Source organism: Pagrus pagrus, assembly GCF_965226575.1.
Source record: "Pagrus pagrus genome assembly, chromosome: 15".
In the NCBI taxonomy this organism is placed as follows: domain Eukaryota; kingdom Metazoa; phylum Chordata; class Actinopteri; order Spariformes; family Sparidae; genus Pagrus; species Pagrus pagrus.
The window spans coordinates 9881855-9901696 of NC_140199.1; the positions used below are offsets into that span (position 1 = coordinate 9881855).

At 41.2% G+C, this 19842-nt stretch overlaps 1 protein-coding gene across 2 annotated transcripts; it reads right to left on the minus strand.

Moving 5' to 3' along the window:
* Positions 1-1257: 1257 nt before the first annotated feature.
* wapla (WAPL cohesin release factor a) lies at positions 1258-18375 on the minus strand. Of its 2 annotated transcripts, none has more exons than XM_084376008.1 (20): positions 18278-18375; positions 17022-17435; positions 16117-16816; positions 14829-15136; positions 14605-14732; positions 13510-13605; positions 12808-12969; positions 11979-12115; positions 11021-11132; positions 9963-10193; positions 8643-8754; positions 8396-8493; positions 8080-8156; positions 7423-7598; positions 6952-7067; positions 6618-6854; positions 5653-5869; positions 4385-4473; positions 4189-4284; positions 1258-3258 (listed from the first exon to the last, which is right to left on the minus strand). In XM_084376008.1, the coding sequence occupies exons 2-20, from the start codon at positions 17407-17409 to the stop codon at positions 3193-3195; spliced, it is 3546 nt and encodes a 1181-aa protein (XP_084232134.1). In that variant the 5' UTR covers positions 17410-17435; positions 18278-18375; the 3' UTR covers positions 1258-3192. The 2 variants fall into 2 exon arrangements, with proteins under 2 accessions (XP_084232134.1, XP_084232133.1); XM_084376007.1 differs by having other exon boundaries at positions 18085-18375.
* Positions 18376-19842: the final 1467 nt, after the last annotated feature.

A 19842-nucleotide genomic window follows, 5' to 3' on the forward strand; every position in this document is an offset into this window, starting at 1 on the left:
GGAGCCACGTGGAGTTAAACAGATCATTCTTGCCCCCGAGTACATCTCGTGTAAATAACGCCACGGGAAACGAGAAGACAACAGGTTATGAAAAAGAAAAACAACGCGGGCACGGGGGAGAGGCCAAGGCTGAAATGACAAATGACTCAAGCCGGGGAAAATTTGTGGACAGAGGCAGGGGGAGATGAAAGGATGAACGCCAGGGGAAGCTGCAAAATTCAGTTGCTGTTCTCCCCCTTAGGCTGTGCAGCTTCACTGAGAGGCTTTTGATTGACAGCTGGGCAACGTTAATCCCCTGCGCTCTGCATCTTTTCCTCCCTCTGCCCTCCCTCGCATTCCCTCTCAGTGGAGGACATCCTACCAATCGTGTTAACATATAGAAAAACGTTGCGTTATTCCTCCTCCTGTTTACTCTCATCCACTTGCTCGCCACCGATTATCACAGGGGGGGGATGCTCTCGTGTGCCGTCTTTGACTTTCTGCAACTAAAGCACTGTCATGTATAATGTATAGACGCAGATGAAAGGCAGAGGTGCCTGTCATCTACATTTGAGATTCCTGCTCTTTGGTATTTAAATCTGCACTACCACACCTCCAGTGTAATCGCACATTTGCATGTTGTGCGACAAGCCATAAAAGCATAATTACATGTTATTTGTACACGGTTTACCAAACGCGTTGCCCCGTCTTTCAGATTTGAAGCTCGCATTTGTGCCCGATTGTTGTATCACGGTTGACACAGCTGTCGCCTGCATGAAATCCGTGTTGCCAGATAGTGTTTTCACGACATTCCCCAGGCTCCCCGAGCTATTTGTAAGTTTGACTCTCGGCGAGCAACTGCAACAAGAATCTTTTGTTTCCATTATGCAGCAGTCAGTCAAGCTGAGGGGCCGTGTCCACAAACTGTCACCGCTGAGTGCTGTTAAGTATACCGACCACGCTTTGGAATCACACTCCATCCCAGCGAGTTCGTCAGGGGGAGAGGCATCTCTCAACACACACACACACACACACACACACACACACACACACACACACACACACACACACACACACACACACACACACTTCCATTTACAGCCTTGTAGGGCAACAGGCAAGGAGACAAGCTCGAATACAAAGTTGAGCATTCAGGGACTGCCACACACATGAATACCGAAAGGAAACATCACTTCTGTTTGGTAAAGTGTTTACCTCCCGCAGCTCTTGAGTGCATGAAAACGTTCAAAGAAAGAAAGAAAGAAAACACGGAGGGAGTGTACTGAAAGTAGCAACCTTTTTTTTTTCCTTTTTGAGATACAACTATTTACATGTAACCAAAGACAATGTCCTTGAAACGGGTACAAACATTTTTTTTTTTTTTTATCTTCTTCCTGCGATTTTTTTTGTTTTTCCAAATGACAACTCAGAAATATTGTATAAAATAAAAATATAAGCTTCAGGGAAAAAAGTAGTCTAAGCATTTTAAATGTCCATTAACCGCTATGTACAGGAGTATTTACATTCTAAAATTCCATTCAGACCAGAATTTTGCAAAGTAATTAACAGTAAACACAGTTGCAGTCTTGTTCACTGCAGCCCTACAAACCAGATAAAACTAATCTGCTTATACAGGTATGGCTGTCATTCAAATCAGTGATCGTACATGTGAGCAGTACAAGGCGGAGGCGAAAGGTTCATGTGCATCATTACAGGTAAAATGACACCACAGAAGAAATAAATAAATGGGAGCTTAATGCATGATGTCCGATGCAGAAACACCATGATACAAGGAGTAAAAACATGAAGCTACGTGTGGCTGGACATACAGAGACATGACGCCATCAGGGAATCCCCCACGTCCATCAACAGGAGCGTAAAAATTACACTTCCACTTGAGTAATGCTTTGAAGAAATTTTTGCTCAAGCGTGAGCCGAAACCATAATTCAAATTAAAATCTGTCACATACATGTAGTGTCCAGCCACCGAGCCGTGTCACATGGGATATATTTTAATGAAACATGATGTTTAACTCTAGACGCAAGTGGCATCTCACTAGGTAAAGACTTTGCATTTACAAAAAGAGGACAAAGCATTAAATTAAATTTAAAAAAATTAACTTCATTACAATTTCAAAAAGGAAGCACAAGCAACAGTTTTTTTGAGTAATTCATCACATCTGTTATACCTGTGAGGTTAAATGCATACTGCAGATTCATTCTGTTGATTTTATTAAAATTTAAATAATCTAAAACAAAGTAAAATGACCAAATTGATAATGGGTGAGAAGGAAAGCCAAAATTTATAAGAACGCGTCATTTCCAAGTTCCATTATCAGTCAAATAAAATGACATCCGAGCAAAGTCGGCGTGTCACGCAGTCCTGATTTCTTTAAAAAGCAATTCATAGGTTTAAAAAGAAAAAAAAAATGCCCTCAAGGAAAAAAGAAAAAAATCTAAAAACATGAGAACGCCTAAGCACAGTTTACTAAAATCAACGGGCACAATAACAGAAAACTCAAAGCTAAAAATACTCTCATTCCCTTAAACATTCAAGCCAACTGCAAACATGTAACTAAATGGATGTAGGCATTCAAAAAAATCATTTCACACAAGTTTACACATAGAGACGTCATTCTAACATCCATGAAAATGATTGTTTTTTTCATGCTAACCAATGACTTCACCCTTGGCTCTGATGTGGATGAGTAGAGATTAAAATGTAATGATCTGTAAAATTTGATTCAGAGGTTCACACTTCAACTAAGCGGCCAGGAATCGAGACCAGACAGCGGACAGGAGACTCCACCTCAGTGGCCTGTTACTGTCCATCTTCATATGCGACATTCCACTGAGTATTTTGAAAGTTTAGCCTCTGCCCGATTCCCCGTTACCTGAGGAGGGATCTGGATCTGACTCCGAGTGTGGCGTTAGTTGAGTGGAACTGAAGGAAATGTCCGTCAGCTAGCAGGGCTTTGGTTCAGGCTGTGCTCCGGAAAGGGAGTGAAACTTCTATATTTGTGTGTTCACACATCAGCGTACGCCTTAATCGGTGAAATTCAGAGTGATCACAGCATCGGGTGATCTGGTGAAGTTGAGGGAATGCTGCCGAGTCTCCAATGACCCCATGTGGCTCCTGTCAGGTGGGGGGGCACCAGAGTAGCCTGGGATCCCTTTAATGTGCAGAGTGTGAGTCCGCCGTCTGGCTGTCTGTTAACAGTGCTCCAGGTAGTCGATGACCCGCGAGATGGACTTCTGTCCTGTGGTGCCCATGGCACACTGTGTGAGACAGGATGAGAAAAACAACAGTGTGAGGGCGCGAACATGTACAACAATACCATCCCGCTTCTGCACGGAGGATGTTTGAGCTCCTGTTCACTTGAAAGGGATATTTATGAAACAGATGGTTCCAGTCTTCAGTTCTGACAGGATGAGTCACATTCAAAGCTGCTGCAAAATCCACATCTGTGTCTGTGTAAATGTCCTGTTTAATATTAATGCTTGAATTGTTTTCAAATTACCAGTCATATCGCTACTTGAATTATGCTGCGTGGATACACAAGAAGCATATTTAATTGACAACAACCTATTGATCACAGTACAATATTTTATAAAAGCCAAGTGCCACTAGAGGCTGTGCAAGTGATATCTGACTGGCTGAAAGGCTTTGAGGGATATTTGGAATGAGCTGCAATCATATATTCGTCTTTTCAGCCTCGATCTCTGCGTTAATGAAGTAAACAGAAATAAAAGCTTCAATTTTCATCCAAATCCTGGTATTTTCTCAGAAAGGAGCCGAAGGATATAGCAGTAGGAGTGCCAATTATATTTGAAACTGAAGGGAAATCTGCTTTAAAAAAAAAATAGAAAAATCACTGGCCAGCAAAAAGATTTATTTGATCCAGGTCACAACACGGGCTTTTGCTCATTGGGTCTAATTATAAGGGCTTTTTGCAACTTCAGTGCAATTTGCCAGGAGGTAAGGATTACATCAAGATTTGTAGGTGTTTACTATAAATACTTCTGATCCAAGTATTCTCCGTTTTCTATCGAATGAAAATGACTGCTTATCTTTAAGAAAGAAAATAAACTTTTCACTTTAATATCAGTTAAATGCTAATCGTATACGTCTCGTTTTTTTTATCGTCATAGAGACAGCATCATCTACAACGCTGATGACAGGAGGGTCGTCATGAAAGTCGTACTCACAGTGAGGTTCATGAAACTCAAGAACTTCTTCAGCATTTCTGTCATGATGGAGAAATCCCCTTTAGGTAGATGCTCTCTCACAGTAGTCACATTTATCTGAGTGGGACAGAAACGTGGGTGAGTAACGACATGATTATCTGCGCGTGGGAAAAAGAATCTCCAACACATTGTGGATGTGTATGTCTCATATTCTTACCTGGCTGCCCTGGCAGAGGCAGCCCAGCAGCAGAGCAGTGTAGGAGGCAACAATGCTGTCTTCCATATGCTTGCCTGCATGCTGCAGAGCTACAGCAAACACAGGGGAGAAGGAAAAAAGATTTGTACAATCACAGATACACAAACTGCCTCTTCACTGCTTAGATACCCAACAGGCTGTATTGTGGCTACAACATTCAGTTTAAGTCGCTATTAGTGCCAATCAGTCCCAATTGTTTTACTTGTTGGGGAGGTAAAAACCTTTATTTTTTACATTTCCTGCTTGTGATGCAACCATCTAAACAAAAAAGCAATGCAGTGCATGAGCCATTTTACTGTGAACGACAGGACAAACACATAAGCTGTTAGCAACAGGTTGTCGATTCAACCTATTGCTAACAGCTTATGCCAGCTGACTTTTACAGATGCAAGGGTCATTGTAACACAAAGTCAGTGGGTGTAATGGAGTAATGTACAATTTCCCACACAGCAAGACAGCTGGAGTATTCTGCCAAACACACAAAATCATGTAGCTTTATTAGGGCCACAACTGATGATCATTTACAGTATATATTAACCTGTCGATTTCTTTCTCGATTTACTGACCTGTAAAATATCAGAAAGTGGTGAAAAATGTCTGGAACTACAACAAAGTGATCAAAATATTTGCAGATCTAATTGCTTTAGCAGGTATACACTTTTAGAGGCTTTGAGATCCAGTATTATACTGCAGTTATGAAGATACCCGACCTTGCTGCCTCCAAATGCACACGTTTTTTTTTTTGCCTGAATATTAAAGTAACATTATTAGAAATTGGCATTTAGTGCGATTTGACGCACCCCACAGTTTACTGAGTGCAGGACCACTTTCGTACATCCAAATCCCAGGTCTGTAACAATTTGTCAGACATAATGTAGGTGCTGACTTCAAACAAAACTCATTATGTCATAACAATGTTATGTGTTGTATGTTGAAGTAAACATGTATGTAAAGCTGTGATCCTCTTACTGAATTTACATAGAGCAGAAACAAGTGATAAGATGCGGAGTGGCTGAGACAGACACCATTTACTCTATAACAAGACACTGTACCATCAACATGATTTTAGTAAGTGAGTAAAAATGTTACATGTTGCTTTAATTATTCAAAAAGCAAAAAGGCTACTGAAGCTGGCAGTAATCACTACGGCAACACGAACCACATCTATTTAGATTATGATTTTAGCCAGAGCTAAAAACAGCTCCACTTGCTTGCACACAAGTGTCTACCTTTATTTAGGTCCAACTCTTCATCCTCCTCCTCTTTCTTCTCGCTCTCTTTATTCTCAGTCTGGCTGTCGTTGGTTTCGGCTGCCACCCACTGGATCTCTCCCGACGTCTCCTGCCACTCTCCACTTTGGTCCAGTGCCGGCTTGGGCGCCTCGCTGATGAGGTCGTCTGTCTTAGCCTCAGCCAGGATGGCAGCACGCTCCCTCTCCAGGAAGAGCTAGGATTTAGAGAGAAAATAAACACTTGTGAGCACCAAACACAGCATATTTTAAATAATTCAAAGGGAATCGAGGAGCAGTAGTTAAGCATGAAAGCCAAGGTGTTTCTTCGTGGCAAGGTCAGAAGGCTACTGGGTATACCAACAACTCTGAAAAAAGCCTTAAAGTCTTGAATGTGAAAGGTTATTTGAAAGTTGATCACTAATTTATCCTCAAAGGTTTCGTTCAGGCTTTCAGAAAACTGCGCTAATGAGTCAGTGGGGCAAGGACTTTGGATAAAGTACTATACATAATGAAGCAAAACATTCATAAGATGACATTTTTATCTTGAAATTGAAGTTTTTCCCGTCGATTTACATTAGCGTATTACTTAGTGCTCAAGCTGTCAAATGCATGCAACTTCAGATGCGCTCATTTACTTAAAACACACTGAAGGGTTCAGCTGAGTGTTGTGTGGCACACAGGGGATGTTTGAAATGATGATACAGCAATACACCGTCATCCATATTCAAAGCTTCAGTGTGATGTTTCAACTGTCTCCCTACGAAAAGAGGTGAATCACTGGTTCACCTGTTCATACAATACAAAGTCTTCTTTGAAGTTAAACATTGATTTTTCCTCATGAGTGGTCATCACTAACTGTTTCTGCTCACATCCTTACTTGAAACACCCCTGTAGCCAAGACAATAAAACGACTCCACAATGACGACTGAAATATTTATTAATGAGTCCTGGCACGGTTCCTACCTTCACCAGGGCAGCCAAAGCACCGGAGGACTTGGGCTTGTCAGCTTCGTCTCCCTGAATCTCAGCTGTGCTTGGCGGTGCCGTGGCTGACGATGCAGCTGTGTCAGATTGTGTTGGGTCAGCAGGCTGCATCAGGCTGTCTTCCAGACAGGTGTCGTCTACAGTGTACTCCATGTCCACCAGACAATGGCGGTTTCTGGAGCTGTACTCCACAAGGTTAATTAGCAGGCCCAGACCCTGGTACACAGGACATAAAAATAAGACATGCATACAGACATACACATCATTTTTACGATTAAGTGGTGTTGTTTCGTCTCGTTCAAGAGCCCCTTACCAGTACTCGCACGTCAAAGCGCTGCTCCTGGGGGATGTAGCGGGGAACTCGAAGGACACAATTCAGAGCAGTTACTGTTAGCTGCTCCTGTTCGCCTGTCTTGGTGCTTCCCCACTCTGCAGACAAACATAACATCATTATTAACCTGCATTCAAACTAGTTAAAGCATTTCCCTGCTGACAACCTGTCCTGAAAATTACATTTCATGGTGAAATCTATATTCCAGCCTGAGTGATATGGTTGAAGTCAATTAGCACATTAATAACAGTATTTTCAAAAACTGATACTGACTATACATGCAATGTGACATATAAAATAAACTGATTTTTAATCCCATGAACTGTACTTATTATGCATTACAACAGACAAACAGTAAGCAATTACACTGAATTAATGTTCAGCTCTTAGTATGCATAAATGCAAGATTAAGGTACAAAGGCAAAGCAAAAAATGTTTTGTAAATGCGAGTACCATTGTCATGGGTAAGGTTCAGTAGCACTCCAATGATGGCCCTCATGCAGTCTTCTACTGCCTTGCCCACGTTACTGAAGCTGCAGTGGGGCAGCACTGCGCCCGACGATGACAGAGAGCTGTTGTTCAGCGCCCTGCTGTACCGCTGGATCATATCCTCACAGTACCGCAAAGCTCTGAAGAAAGTAAGAAAAAAACGAGAAAGTTTACAGCAATGAGGCTTTTTTTTTAAGAAAGCAAGAGGAAAAGCAGAGGTGGCGCACAAGATTTATAAACACAGATATTATGTCTCTATCCAATACAATTCAGAAACATTAAGCTTAATAAGATCCAGATTTGCTGACAATACCACAGCGTACAAATCTTTGTTGGCTCTGATGCTCACAATTATGGTAATCGGGAAGCTAGTTACATTATTGTCTATTACTTTAGGATCTGTGTTCTACCAATTACTCTTTTGCTTGTGAAGATGTTTTCATTAACAGCCATGTAAGTGAAAGAGCCATTATACCCCCCCGAGGACACTCTTTAATATGATGGGTACAATATTGTAACAAACTGTATTACAGGTAAACTGACTGAACTGTTGTTATAATAGTGCGTCAGTATATGTCTGTGCCCAGTCAATAATGGCTCCAAGCTGTGTCTGGTGCTCACCTGGCAGAGGAGACAATAAGTTGTGAGTCTTTGTAGGCAATCAAATAACCCTGGTTTTCTGGGTTCTGCACTGTCACCTGTTGGCAAAAGATGAAAGAGAAATAAAATCAATAGAGAGGAAAGTACACTGAGAGGCTCAAAGTCATCAAGAAACAGAAAATGAGGGGAGACACTACAGTCTTTGATCAGTGACATTTTGTGTGAGATAGTTGATAAGAGAGATAGTTTTAAACAAAGCCTTTCACTAGGTAACATTAAAGGTTACCACCCAATTGGCAGCTGTCAGTGCTGAACTACTTGACAGAGCAGTACTTACACTTTCAAGCACTCTCAGACACCTCTCAGCCCCCCATAAAGACGCTACAAGGTTCTCCTTGTCGTCCTCTTGGCTCAGGTTCTGCACACACTCTTTAACTGTGGCAACACAACACACACAAGGCACATTACTATTATACATCCTGAAAGCTGCATGAGCGTCGACAGCTGTGACGATTTGAAAACACATATACACAAATACAGAGACTTAAAACCGCACACCTATCTATCACCAATAATGCTCGTACCTTTGTCTACAATGTGGTCCAAACCTCCCAGTAGTCGCAGTTCTTCTTTGAACCAATCCCCAGCTCTTTTGGAGGTTAGAGAGAGCAGTGTCTCCATGGCAAGGTGACCCGTCTACAACAGAAAGAACAACATTTAAAATCTGCAACAAGCTTAAAGTATCTTTCAGAATCAGAATTCCTTTATTTGTCCTGCAAACGGGGACATTTCTGTGTCACAGCAGTCAAAGGACAGGATTATTACAATAAATAATAATAAAAAATAAATATAATACACAATTTCCAACGATCTGCGTGCATATATATGGCATGACACACTTTTCCCACTGCAAATGCCTAATACCTGCATTACAAGTTGACTGTTTCATAAATATGACGTGCACAAAAAATACAAGCTAGTTGATGACAATCAGAAAATACACTTAATATTGCTTCACGTGCAACAGTTACAAACCTTGGAGGATTAAATTACACAATAAAGCCAACAGGCCTGTTTCCATTGTGATCCTCCAAGAGGGCAAGATGCCAAGAGAGTGACAGGTGCAAATACAATAATCTTTTAATCATTATCAGATTATAAATGGACAACCTTAAATTATTGTAAAGGATCCATATTCTCGCTAACCATTTCTTTATCTCCTGCTGAAAAATAACTTTTTGTTTCAATGAGTTTCAGCAATACTGAAATCTATTCCATTCAATTGCAGCTACATATTAAAAAGGTATTTTTGTCCACTGAACTGTGGAATCTATAAAAGAATAAAATCCGTTAAGCTTGTAGCATAGTTATTACTGTCTCTGAAGCAATAAAAGTAGGAATATAAAAGCACCAAATGTGAATAGTGCCATAACTTCAACACAAAGAAATGAATGCCTTTATTGGACCAAATACTTTTTGACTAAAACATCAGTGCAGTTCAACAGAATAACCTTCAGAGGAACACCAGTCATTCTTCATATCAACTTAAAAATAAAACGGACGTTCAAGGAACTCATTCAATGGGAAAACCATTCTTTAGAGATAACATAATAATCTTCCACAAACAGGTGCTCAGTAAATTCTTCAATATAAATTCAAGAATAAGTGAAGGGTAAAAGAGAGTGAATGCATTAAAATCCAATTAGACTGACATTTTATGCTCGATATGACAAATAAGGCTTTTACTAAAAGCCTTTCCAATGAAGTTACTAAAGTATTTATGCTGTTTAGCTTAAGGGAAGAATAATCATTAAAAATAAAAAACCTTGAGAAAAGTTTGTAACTTGTTCCAAGGTACACCCAGAAGTGAAACTTGTTTCTTTCATCATAAAAGTACAACCCACCGTGATGTTCTCCAGGTCGAGGTGCTTGTTGTGCACGGTTTCACAAAGCTTTCTTATTTTCTCCTTGACCTTTTCCACCTCCTTTGCGGTGAGCTGGTCCTGGTGCGCCGAGTAGTCCTGATCCAGCTCCAGCAGCTTGATCATCAGCTCCAGGCAGGCCCTGTCCAGGTCCATGTTCAGACGGTCCCGACTCAGAATGTACATCAAGGCAGCCGTGCAGAGAGCAAGGTTCTGAAGGAACAATAGAGGCTGGCTTTTACAAAGATGTGTAGGTGGTGTTGAGCATACAAAAGATGAGACTGGACCAGCGTGAAAATTGTGTCAACCTGCCCACTATCACTACAGCTTTCGCCAAGTTAGGAGGATTTAGCCTGGAGGGTAACAAACAGTGCCTGTACAACCAAAGAAAGTACTGCTTACTGTTAAAAGGTTATACTACAAGGATGACTGAAACTGTACTTAATGCCTCGAGGCTTTGACTTGAACGTAATAATTCAAATAAATATTGACTTTTGAGTAACCGCAGGCATTTAGAAAGCAAACATCCTCTACATTCACAAATACTGCGGAGGTGTTGAAGACATTGAAACAAACATCACCCTCTTTAGACTACATGTGGAATTTCCAGTTTCTATAAAGCTGCTCTGCAATAGAAGTATTGGTGGCTACTCAAGGCTAGTGAAAGTACAAAAGGTTAAAAAAGTTGAATGAACGGACTGAAATTGCAGGGCTGCATGTCTAATCTGAAAAAATGTCAGGTCATGATATAGTGGTGTAAACGTATAATAATTGGGTATTTGTAAAAAATATGAAACCAATAGAAAACTACATCTTTTTTCATCTTATTGCACTCAAATAGCCCCTGCACTTTTGTTACTTTTGAGTAATTTGTTAGTTAAGAAAAGTAGCTAAGGTTCACGATTAAAACTACTATAAAAAACACACCCTGATCCAAACCTTCTGAATGCAACACTATAACATTTCCACCTAGGACAAAATAAGAAACAAAAAGCAGCAATTTCCCCAAAGTGGTTACAAACAAAGAGAGTTTCACTGACCGGATGTTGTGGAGCATCACTGAGGATTTTGAAGACCTGCGCCACTTTCCCTCTGGCCCGCAGGTGCATCCTGAAACTGGGCATGGCGCACCGCGTGGCCAAGCTAATTATACTGGAGCAGCGAGCGGGGAAGAGAAAGAAAGGATTACAGAAAGCTGAATTAAATATTTATTAGTCCTGTGCTAAAAACTATGACTAATGAGAGGAAATGTGCCAACTTCCAAATCAGCATCACCATTTGTGATATCCATCTGTGACATGTTGTTTTGAATTTCTACTCTTGTCTTTTCACCCTTGACATTTTGCATGTGTTAAGACTGAAAAAAAACAAAAGGAGGCTGGACTCCCTGCAGCTCTTTCTAAAGTCAAGGTTGTTTCTTTTGAGTGGATTCCATTTTCACAACAGAATGCATATATGCTTTATCAGACAAAAGAAAAAACATGGTTTATCTGGGCATCTTACCCCAACAGAAGGACGAGGAAATAGAAGCAAAACACAGAAAGGAAGGGAAAGTACACAAGCAGTCTCTAAGGGGCTTATAATTTTGAAAATTAAAACCACAAGAATATGAAAAGTGGATGATTATTCACAGAAAAATGATTGTCAGTCAGTATACTGAATGTGACAGGACAAAAAAAAAAATCCTGTTTGCATTCTCTGTGGTCTCCTCAAATACAATCACTTTGTATCGCTACCTATTATCTTTTAATATTATTCTAAGGATTGTTGTATTGCTTCAATCAACAAAAGCAGCTGTTGCTGTGATTGCTTTATAAATGAGCGAATACTAAATAACATAAATAAATGTTGGGTGACAGGTTCTTGTACCATTCAACCAACCTAGTGAGGTATAGCCGGTACTATAAACGTGCCACTACAAAAGAAATCTCTATAAGACTCGGAGCTCCACTGTAGGGTGCCGCAAAAAGGCAGCACTAAGGGTTTTTCTCCACTTACCTAAGGCATCTTGTGTTGAGTGGCTGGCTGCTCTTCAGTCCAGTCTCCAGGTACTCAAAATCATCTGTGAACTCTTGATTCTCTCCGAACTCCACCACGTCATTGAAGTGCTTCACATGCTGCACCACCGTGTACAGCTGGTGGAAGGGGAACAGGGTTAATTAGAGCTAATTGGAAAGCAGTGCATCTGTCCAGACGCACAATCAGCTCACACAAACACAGTGAGAGAATTGCGCTCATTGTTAAATTCCTCTATATTGGTTCCATTAGCAGCAATAGCTGACTGTGCTAATACCCCTCATCAATAAAAGCACAGCATGTGGAGTAAGGGCCTGATCAGCAGTTGACTCTATGTTTTCCTACATCAACAGTCATGCTGTGTGTGCACTCAGCATGACACAGGAGGGAGGAACTGGGTTTAAGATAACACCAGTGTGTAGTGAGAGCTTAGCTGAAGCAATTTTACCTCAGGGGATCTGTGGCTAACAGGCTGATCTAGGGCCAGAAGGCCCATCTGTAAATGACACAAGCTGTTGGGGAGTTTAAATTAACAGCAACAGTCCTCATTGCTGCTGCCAGCCCATGCTGGGGTTCAAATAAACAAAAGCTAGCTTGACATGCATCAAATGAACACAACCCCTTCTTGCTGTATCAAACGAGTAAAAGCAGCTTGGCTGGGTATGAAAAAGAGATTATTTTGTAGCAGCATGCAAGCAAATGTCATAAAAACTGAACAAAAAACAAGCATTAAGCTACAATAGACAGTGCCCTATCTGCCCCCTGTTCCTCAGCAGACAGCTAAAAACAACTCTATGTCCTCCAGACTCACCTCTTTGTGCTCCTTCCTGCATTTGAGCGCCGTGACAATATCCTGGTTAAGTCGCGTGGGGATGGTCTCTGACTTAATGACTTTGGGCGGCGGCGGAGGGGCTTTGAACAAGCCATCATCTTTATGGGAGTTGCTGTCCTTGCTACTGCTCGATAGAATGGCCTGAGGAAGGAGAGAGGCGGAGAAATGGGGCTCATACTAAAGTAACAAAATCTGTTTAATGACATGTCCACAAGATTTACCACAGCTGAACAGTCTGTTAAGCACACAAGTCTTTAATAAGCGTTGTTAACAGATGTCGCATGAGGTAGGGCAAAGTTAAAACACAACTTTTAAACCCCAGTTGCCAGCCTCTGATTAGCTTGTGTATGAACAAACATTCATTTCCATGGGGGGGACACAGAATATACAAGTAAACCCAGGTTCACTTGTTGGGAAATAACTGCATGTGAACAGCAAGACTAATTGAAGCAATTAAACAAAGCTGTTGACTACGAGGAGACCAGTAAACAATATCCTGTGTTGTGGACAGCAGGAAATGGGGAATTGAATGTAAACAAATGGTACTAGCTATTAGCATTCACTTTACATAATACCCTGTAATATTGTTTGCCTGCCCTGTGCGCCAAATAAATGCATACATTTCAAATGAGAACTAAATCAGCATTCACACTTATAACCAATCAGAGAGCGATATCTTACCGGAGCAGTTTGAGATCGAGGCAGTGGTGGCACAGGGATCTCCTCAGGCTCAGGTTGGTTCCAGTGGCGAGCGTTGTACACAGCTTTAGCAGGGGACTGGAACCCAGTAAGAATATAAGAAGGTCGGTACAATCATTAACTCACTGTCATCAATGCAAGAATACTTAGTCACCCAAAGCTCGAAAGAAAGAAAGGCCATATAGAAACACTCCCATGTTAATCTCCATAAACCGTTCTAGCACAAAGTTTAAGCTACTGTTGTGAATTAGCACAACTGAAAACTTAAATATTGCATACTGCAATTATGATGATAGACTGAGACAACGGCAGCCACAGTAGTAGGAGCACAATAGTCCCCAAGCAGCACAAAACTGAAATTGAAAACGACACATTGTGCAACTCGATTATATATTGCAAAGACAATGTTCAGAGTTGTGTCGATGATGTAGAAAACAGTAAACACACAAAATTAGGAAGACAGAACACAAATTACCCAAAGCCCCTGCAAAACATCATCTAGAAAAGCAGAGCAAATGTGGGCATTGCAGGATAAAACTACAAATCAAAGTAGATTTGTTAAGGTAAATATGAGCCAGACTTATTATAATATATTATATTCAAGCCCACTTCATACTGGAAGACGATGTCGGGTGCATGCAACTGATAAAAATTTAACCCATTCATGAGGCTGCTGTGACAAGTTAATCACCTAGACATCACCATTCAGAGTTTCAAGTCTGGAGCTGTAATGTTCTAGCACACATTAGTGCCAAATCTCAGAATTATATAACATTAAATGACAGCCAAATAAATTTAGGTTTCAGTTGTCTTTCCCGCCCCCTTGCTTAACTTTTCTCTGATCCTCTCCTCCTCCTCCTCTCCTATTATCTCAGTCTATTTTTAGTCATTCTGTTATGCAAATGTCATTTAAACTCAGTAAGATTAGAAGAAATGTCTGTCAGAAGCCAGGTAGTGTCAGACCCGGGATCAATCCCCATCGGGAGGAAGGTCCTGAAGGCAGGTGTGATGACAAAACTTATCCCAAGAGAGAGCAGGCAGAGATACACACAGAAAATGTCAGGCATGCTCAATTACCTTTTTGGGCCCACTGAAAATCTTTTTAAATCCACTGCCAACATCCTTGGATTTATCACTTGGTTTCCCTGAGCGCCCCTTCTGCCCCTCAGTGCCACCAAGACTGGGGTCATCAAAGTCAAAAGCATCTGTTGCAGAAACCAGAGCACAAGCATCAATATGTGAATGGATTGGACCGCTGTGGTTCAGCTGACTTTGTCGCTCCAGGTTACGGATCAGCTCACCTGTGTTGCTGCTGGCCTGACTGTCCTGAGAGTCACTGGTATGTGGGCTGTCCACACTGGAACTCAGAGCAGCTAAGGCTGCAGCTGCCTTCTTCGCCTTCTTCTCTTTGGCCTTAGGGCTCTCCTCATCGCTGTCACTCTCACTCAGGTCATCAAAGCCAAAGTACTTGATCTTGTAGCTACTCTTGCCTGCCATGCCACCTTCTGGACCCTCCTCCCCCTCCTGGTCCTCTTTGTCCTCAAAGCCAAAAAACTCTAGCTTGGTCTCAGTCTTGGTCTTCTTGGTTTTTGTCTGGGTGGGTCTGAACCTGGGAGGACACAGAGAGGATCTGTTTTCTTGTATTTTTGCATTGTTGTTTATTTACTGAAACTGTAAAGAGGGGGAAACTGGAGCAGGACAAGAAAAACAAAAAGCAGCCACTGAAGCTAAACACATAAAACAAAACAAGATTGAGAAGTATGCATTCAAACTATTGTGTAACTCAATAAGCAGAAAACTTCAAAGTCAGACAGCCGTATACCGCAAAGACAACACAATGTTATTGTTTAAAAACCACCATAACATCATACATAATAGACCTACAATCGACCACAAACACCACACACACTCATGGCAGTGTCTCCAAAGAGCTGACCAAAACAGTGAAACTGAAAATAAATCTCTTCTACTTACTAGCATTCAAGTCAATTCAATCAGGGTGGGTGATGCGACACTGTATGCAATGATATATACAGTCTGGCTTTGTGCTATCCTCTGTAATTCTGAGTTTCAGACTAAAAAAGGTCTCAGTCACAGGACTTAACATTCATTTAACATGTCAAAGCCTCAGTGCACCACTTTCAGTTTTGCTGTAGTAATTAGACTGTATAACATAGCTACACCTTTTTCTTTACATGAGTCAGTCCAAATGGTGGGTTCAGTGAAGTTGAAGTCGGGGAGTTTAAAGACACTCAATTATAAAGTTTGAGTGGATAAGCACACAACAAAGTGTAGCAGAAAAGTGATGTTCGCCATCTGTGGTTGTCTCATTTCAATGTGTTCGCAAGTACTAAAAATATTAATACACTCTCGCAAAATCTGGATGACTCACACATGACTCAAAAGTTATGAAAGCTCCTAAATTTTTATCAAAATGTCAGAATAGGTTCAGATGATATTTCTGTTCATATCACCCACTGCCAGATTAGAAAGCCCGAGTGACAACCATCTTTGATAAAAAGGAATTTGAAGACAACATTTTAGGGATGTTCCCCACAATACAGACTCCTGCAAACAGAAATAACTTACCTGGTAGGTTTGGGTGGGGGAGCGTCAGACTTTTTCTTCATCTGGCCTGCTTCTCCGAGGTCGGCGGGAGCAGCTGGGGTGACCAGTTCATCAATGCTCCTCTCAATTGAGTCCTGGATGGTGACGTTGCACACTGACAGACAGGAAGGGTGCAGAACCGTGAAGTCCCGTACCCTCCCACCGCCCCTGCCTGCAGGCTTGGCTGCTGTTTTAGCATTGGCAGCAGTACTACTTGCACTAGCAGAAAAGACACTGTTGGGTTTATCTTGGGCACTCGTTTCAGCGGGCTTGTTGCTGTTGTTTTCAGCAGGTTCAGAGGACATTTTGTCAGGCTTGCCGGGCCGCTGGTATTTCTTGCAGTTTGAAGCCCTTAGGGTAAATGGGGAAGGTGGGATGTTGTCCACTGGTTGTGGTCGAGGCTCCAGCTCTGCACTACTCATCTCTTCTGATGGCAGTCCATCATGAGAGGAAGTGGTTTGGAAGTCTCTGCTACCACCTGGTGCATCAGTGGACAGTGTAAGGAAGGTGTCTACATTAGGAGAGGAGGAGATGGACCTCTGGGAAGCTGAGAAGGTCAGATCACCGGAGGGGGCTGTGTTTGACAAAGAGGCCAAACTTGCAGGTTTTTGGTTGCTAACTGCTGTATTTTTTACCCAGGGCTGGTTATTTTTAAGAATCCTTACTTCAGGTGTTTGTTTGCCTATGTAGGAAGAAGAAAATCACAGATGGTTACATAAAGCAGCTGACAATGTGTCACAAAATAGCTACTACACAGACACCATTAATATCAGAAATAATTAATTAACAGGCGGGATACAAGATAATTAACGGTTGTGACATGAGACAACCAGAGGCATACTTGAAGGACTGTTCATGTTAATCTACTTTATGTACCAATAACTTACTTGTGAAGTTAGCTGTTGAGCTTGCAGAGCCCTGTGCAGAAGCCACAACTGTGGCTGTCCCACCGCCCTGCACCACAGTCATCTTTGTCACTACGCCATCATTCACTTTCGGCGGGGCCACGTTGTCAGAGGTTACAGTCTTGGACTCATCATCACTGTCGAACCCAAATGGATCTTCTTCACTGTCGCTGTCCTCAAGTCTGGGCCTCTTGGAAAGCTCAGAAACATCAGGTTTTAACAGAGGCCTTTTGCCCCCCAATTGAGCCTTGTAGGTGGTCTCTCCCCATTTGGTGGTCAGTGTGGGCTTTTTATTGGAGAAGACCTCTTCAAATTTCGAATTGGCCTCCCCTCCCTTGCGGTTGTACGTTTTACCGAATCTAGATGTCATGTTGGCTGCTTTCTGTTACATATTCCCTGTGGACAGATGCAAAGCACATATATAATTCCACTCAAACGTCAAGTTAACTGCACATCAGTCACCGCACAGCTCAGCTGATGTCTGTCTGAAACGTAACATTTAATGTAAGGCAGCAATGCACCACGTTTAAAGAGACGCAACAGAGATCATCGATTAGCTGGCAGGGTTGGGTTACTCAACTTAGAGTTAGCTCTGAAGTCTTGTGTCAACTATTGGTTGCTAGCACACCGAGTTAGCATTGCTAACTCGCTAGCTCAAGCTGCAAAGCTTTCAAATGACATTTTCGGACGTATCCGAGCGATAAGATAGAGGGCTTGAGCGATTTAGGTCAACTTTAGACAAACTTGGACTTATTACATTACCTAACGTCACAGTGACAAGACAGTTAACTTACCTACGTCTGTTAACCCTAGCTAGGCCTGCTCCTCCTTGTAAAGTTACTATAAAGTTAGCAATTAGCCGTTAGCTTCAACACTGCTAAACTATGCTAACGTTAGTCGCCTGTTTACATTTCACAGTTGGCGGCAGCAAATGTGAGAAAGGTCGACTTTAAAACAGGATTACGCAATTTCACATATGACTTTAAGTGCATATATTAATGTTTAGAAATCGTCGTGAGTACAAAAGATAGCATCACACAGTTACCTCTCAACTCCGGCGACTAGCTAAACGTCCGCTTGTTTTTTAGCCAGCCGGCTAGGCCTGATCTCCCACTCGCGCACAAATCAAGCGGTTAAAGTCCGCTCCGCGCAGCAGAAACAACACTAGAAACACATCTCCAACCCGAATACATCCCCAGAGCAATGCTCGTTATCGAAGAAAGGCGCCCAACACGTACCCGTTACTGTAACAGTCTAAAAATAGTGGATAATCCGGACTTTTTGCATTCTGTAGTGCCACTGACGGCCATTAAAATATCCCCTCCCTCCTCGTTCCCTGCCAAGACCCCCATCAAGTGCGCTGCGAGACAGGGAATGGCCAATCAGCGACAGGGATGGTTTCACGTGCTTTGAGATTCAATCAGCAAGCTTGGCTCTGATTGGCTTAGAAGTGAAACCATAACAAACGATAGGGGGCGCAAGAGGACCGCATTAGTTGACCTAAACTTGAAGACGTGCCAAAGAGAAACAGCAGCGACGGTGTCGTCTGCTTTTAGCATTCATGACCGCAAACTGTAGATTAAAACGAGTTTATAATGCTTTCATTTTTCTATAAACTAAAATCCATACAAGGCTTCAAACTATATGCATGTCCGGATTTATAGTATTTCTTAATATTTATCCTGTAATCTTTAAGTAAGCCTGATTACAGAGTGTAAAGGGTCAGTTCACTCGAAACAAGCTGTTCACAGTTAATAGGCACTATTTATTCAGCATAAAAGTACCCTTATTGCAATAAAATCTATTCACACGCAAACAGGACAGTTGTTTCTGGAAATGCAAGTTGCTGTTGATTTTATATAAAATGTATTTAATGTAACCTAATGGTTTTAGCGTGAGCTCCACAAGTACATTTACATTTACAGTGTACTGGCCTGGTGGCTGATACTGATATCGCAAAACCATGGGAAAATGAAACAAAAATGCACATGGCTACAGTAAACCAACCTTTGAACCCGTAAGGTATATGGGAAACATTTAGGGTTGAATTGGTCTGCCAAGGGGAATAATGTATTTTATTTTATTTATTTATTTATTTATTTATTTATTTATTGATAACAACTTTATTTAGTACCAGCTCAAGATACAAACATGTAAACAGAATGCCGGGGGATCGCACACACACAAGAAATTATAAATTATAAAAATAATGTATTAACATTATTATTCATTAAAACATTATTCAGATAGCTGAATCAAATGGATAAGTTCAACTAAGCTATTAAATTAAATACATTCATAAACAGTTTTGACAGCCTTCTCATTAGTGTAGTATTTCATAGATTCTATTAAAAAATGAAAATAAAGTGTTTTTGTTTGCAAACTTACATTTATGAATATGAAATTTAGCTCAAATAATAATACGGTTGATGATTCACACCTTTTTCTCCATCTGTCTGTCGCAAATGAAGAAAAAAAACAGAACATGCTTATACATTAAAGTCAAATCATTCATACATATAACACTGATTAACTTTAAAATCTCTTGCCACAGTGTTTTAGTGTAATCACAATGCCAGAATAAATGAGCCACAGTTTCAGGATGTGTTCTTTTAAGCTATTTAATCGTATCACTATGATTTTCACAGTATTACTATCTGATAGCCGTATTAGAAGCACAATAGAAAAAATAATTGTGCTACTGATACAATCCCAGTGTTCTCAATAAAGTATAATCAAGTATATCTTATAAAATCAATAGAAATGTAATTCTATAGGGCCATGTCTGGTTGTTTTGTGCTCA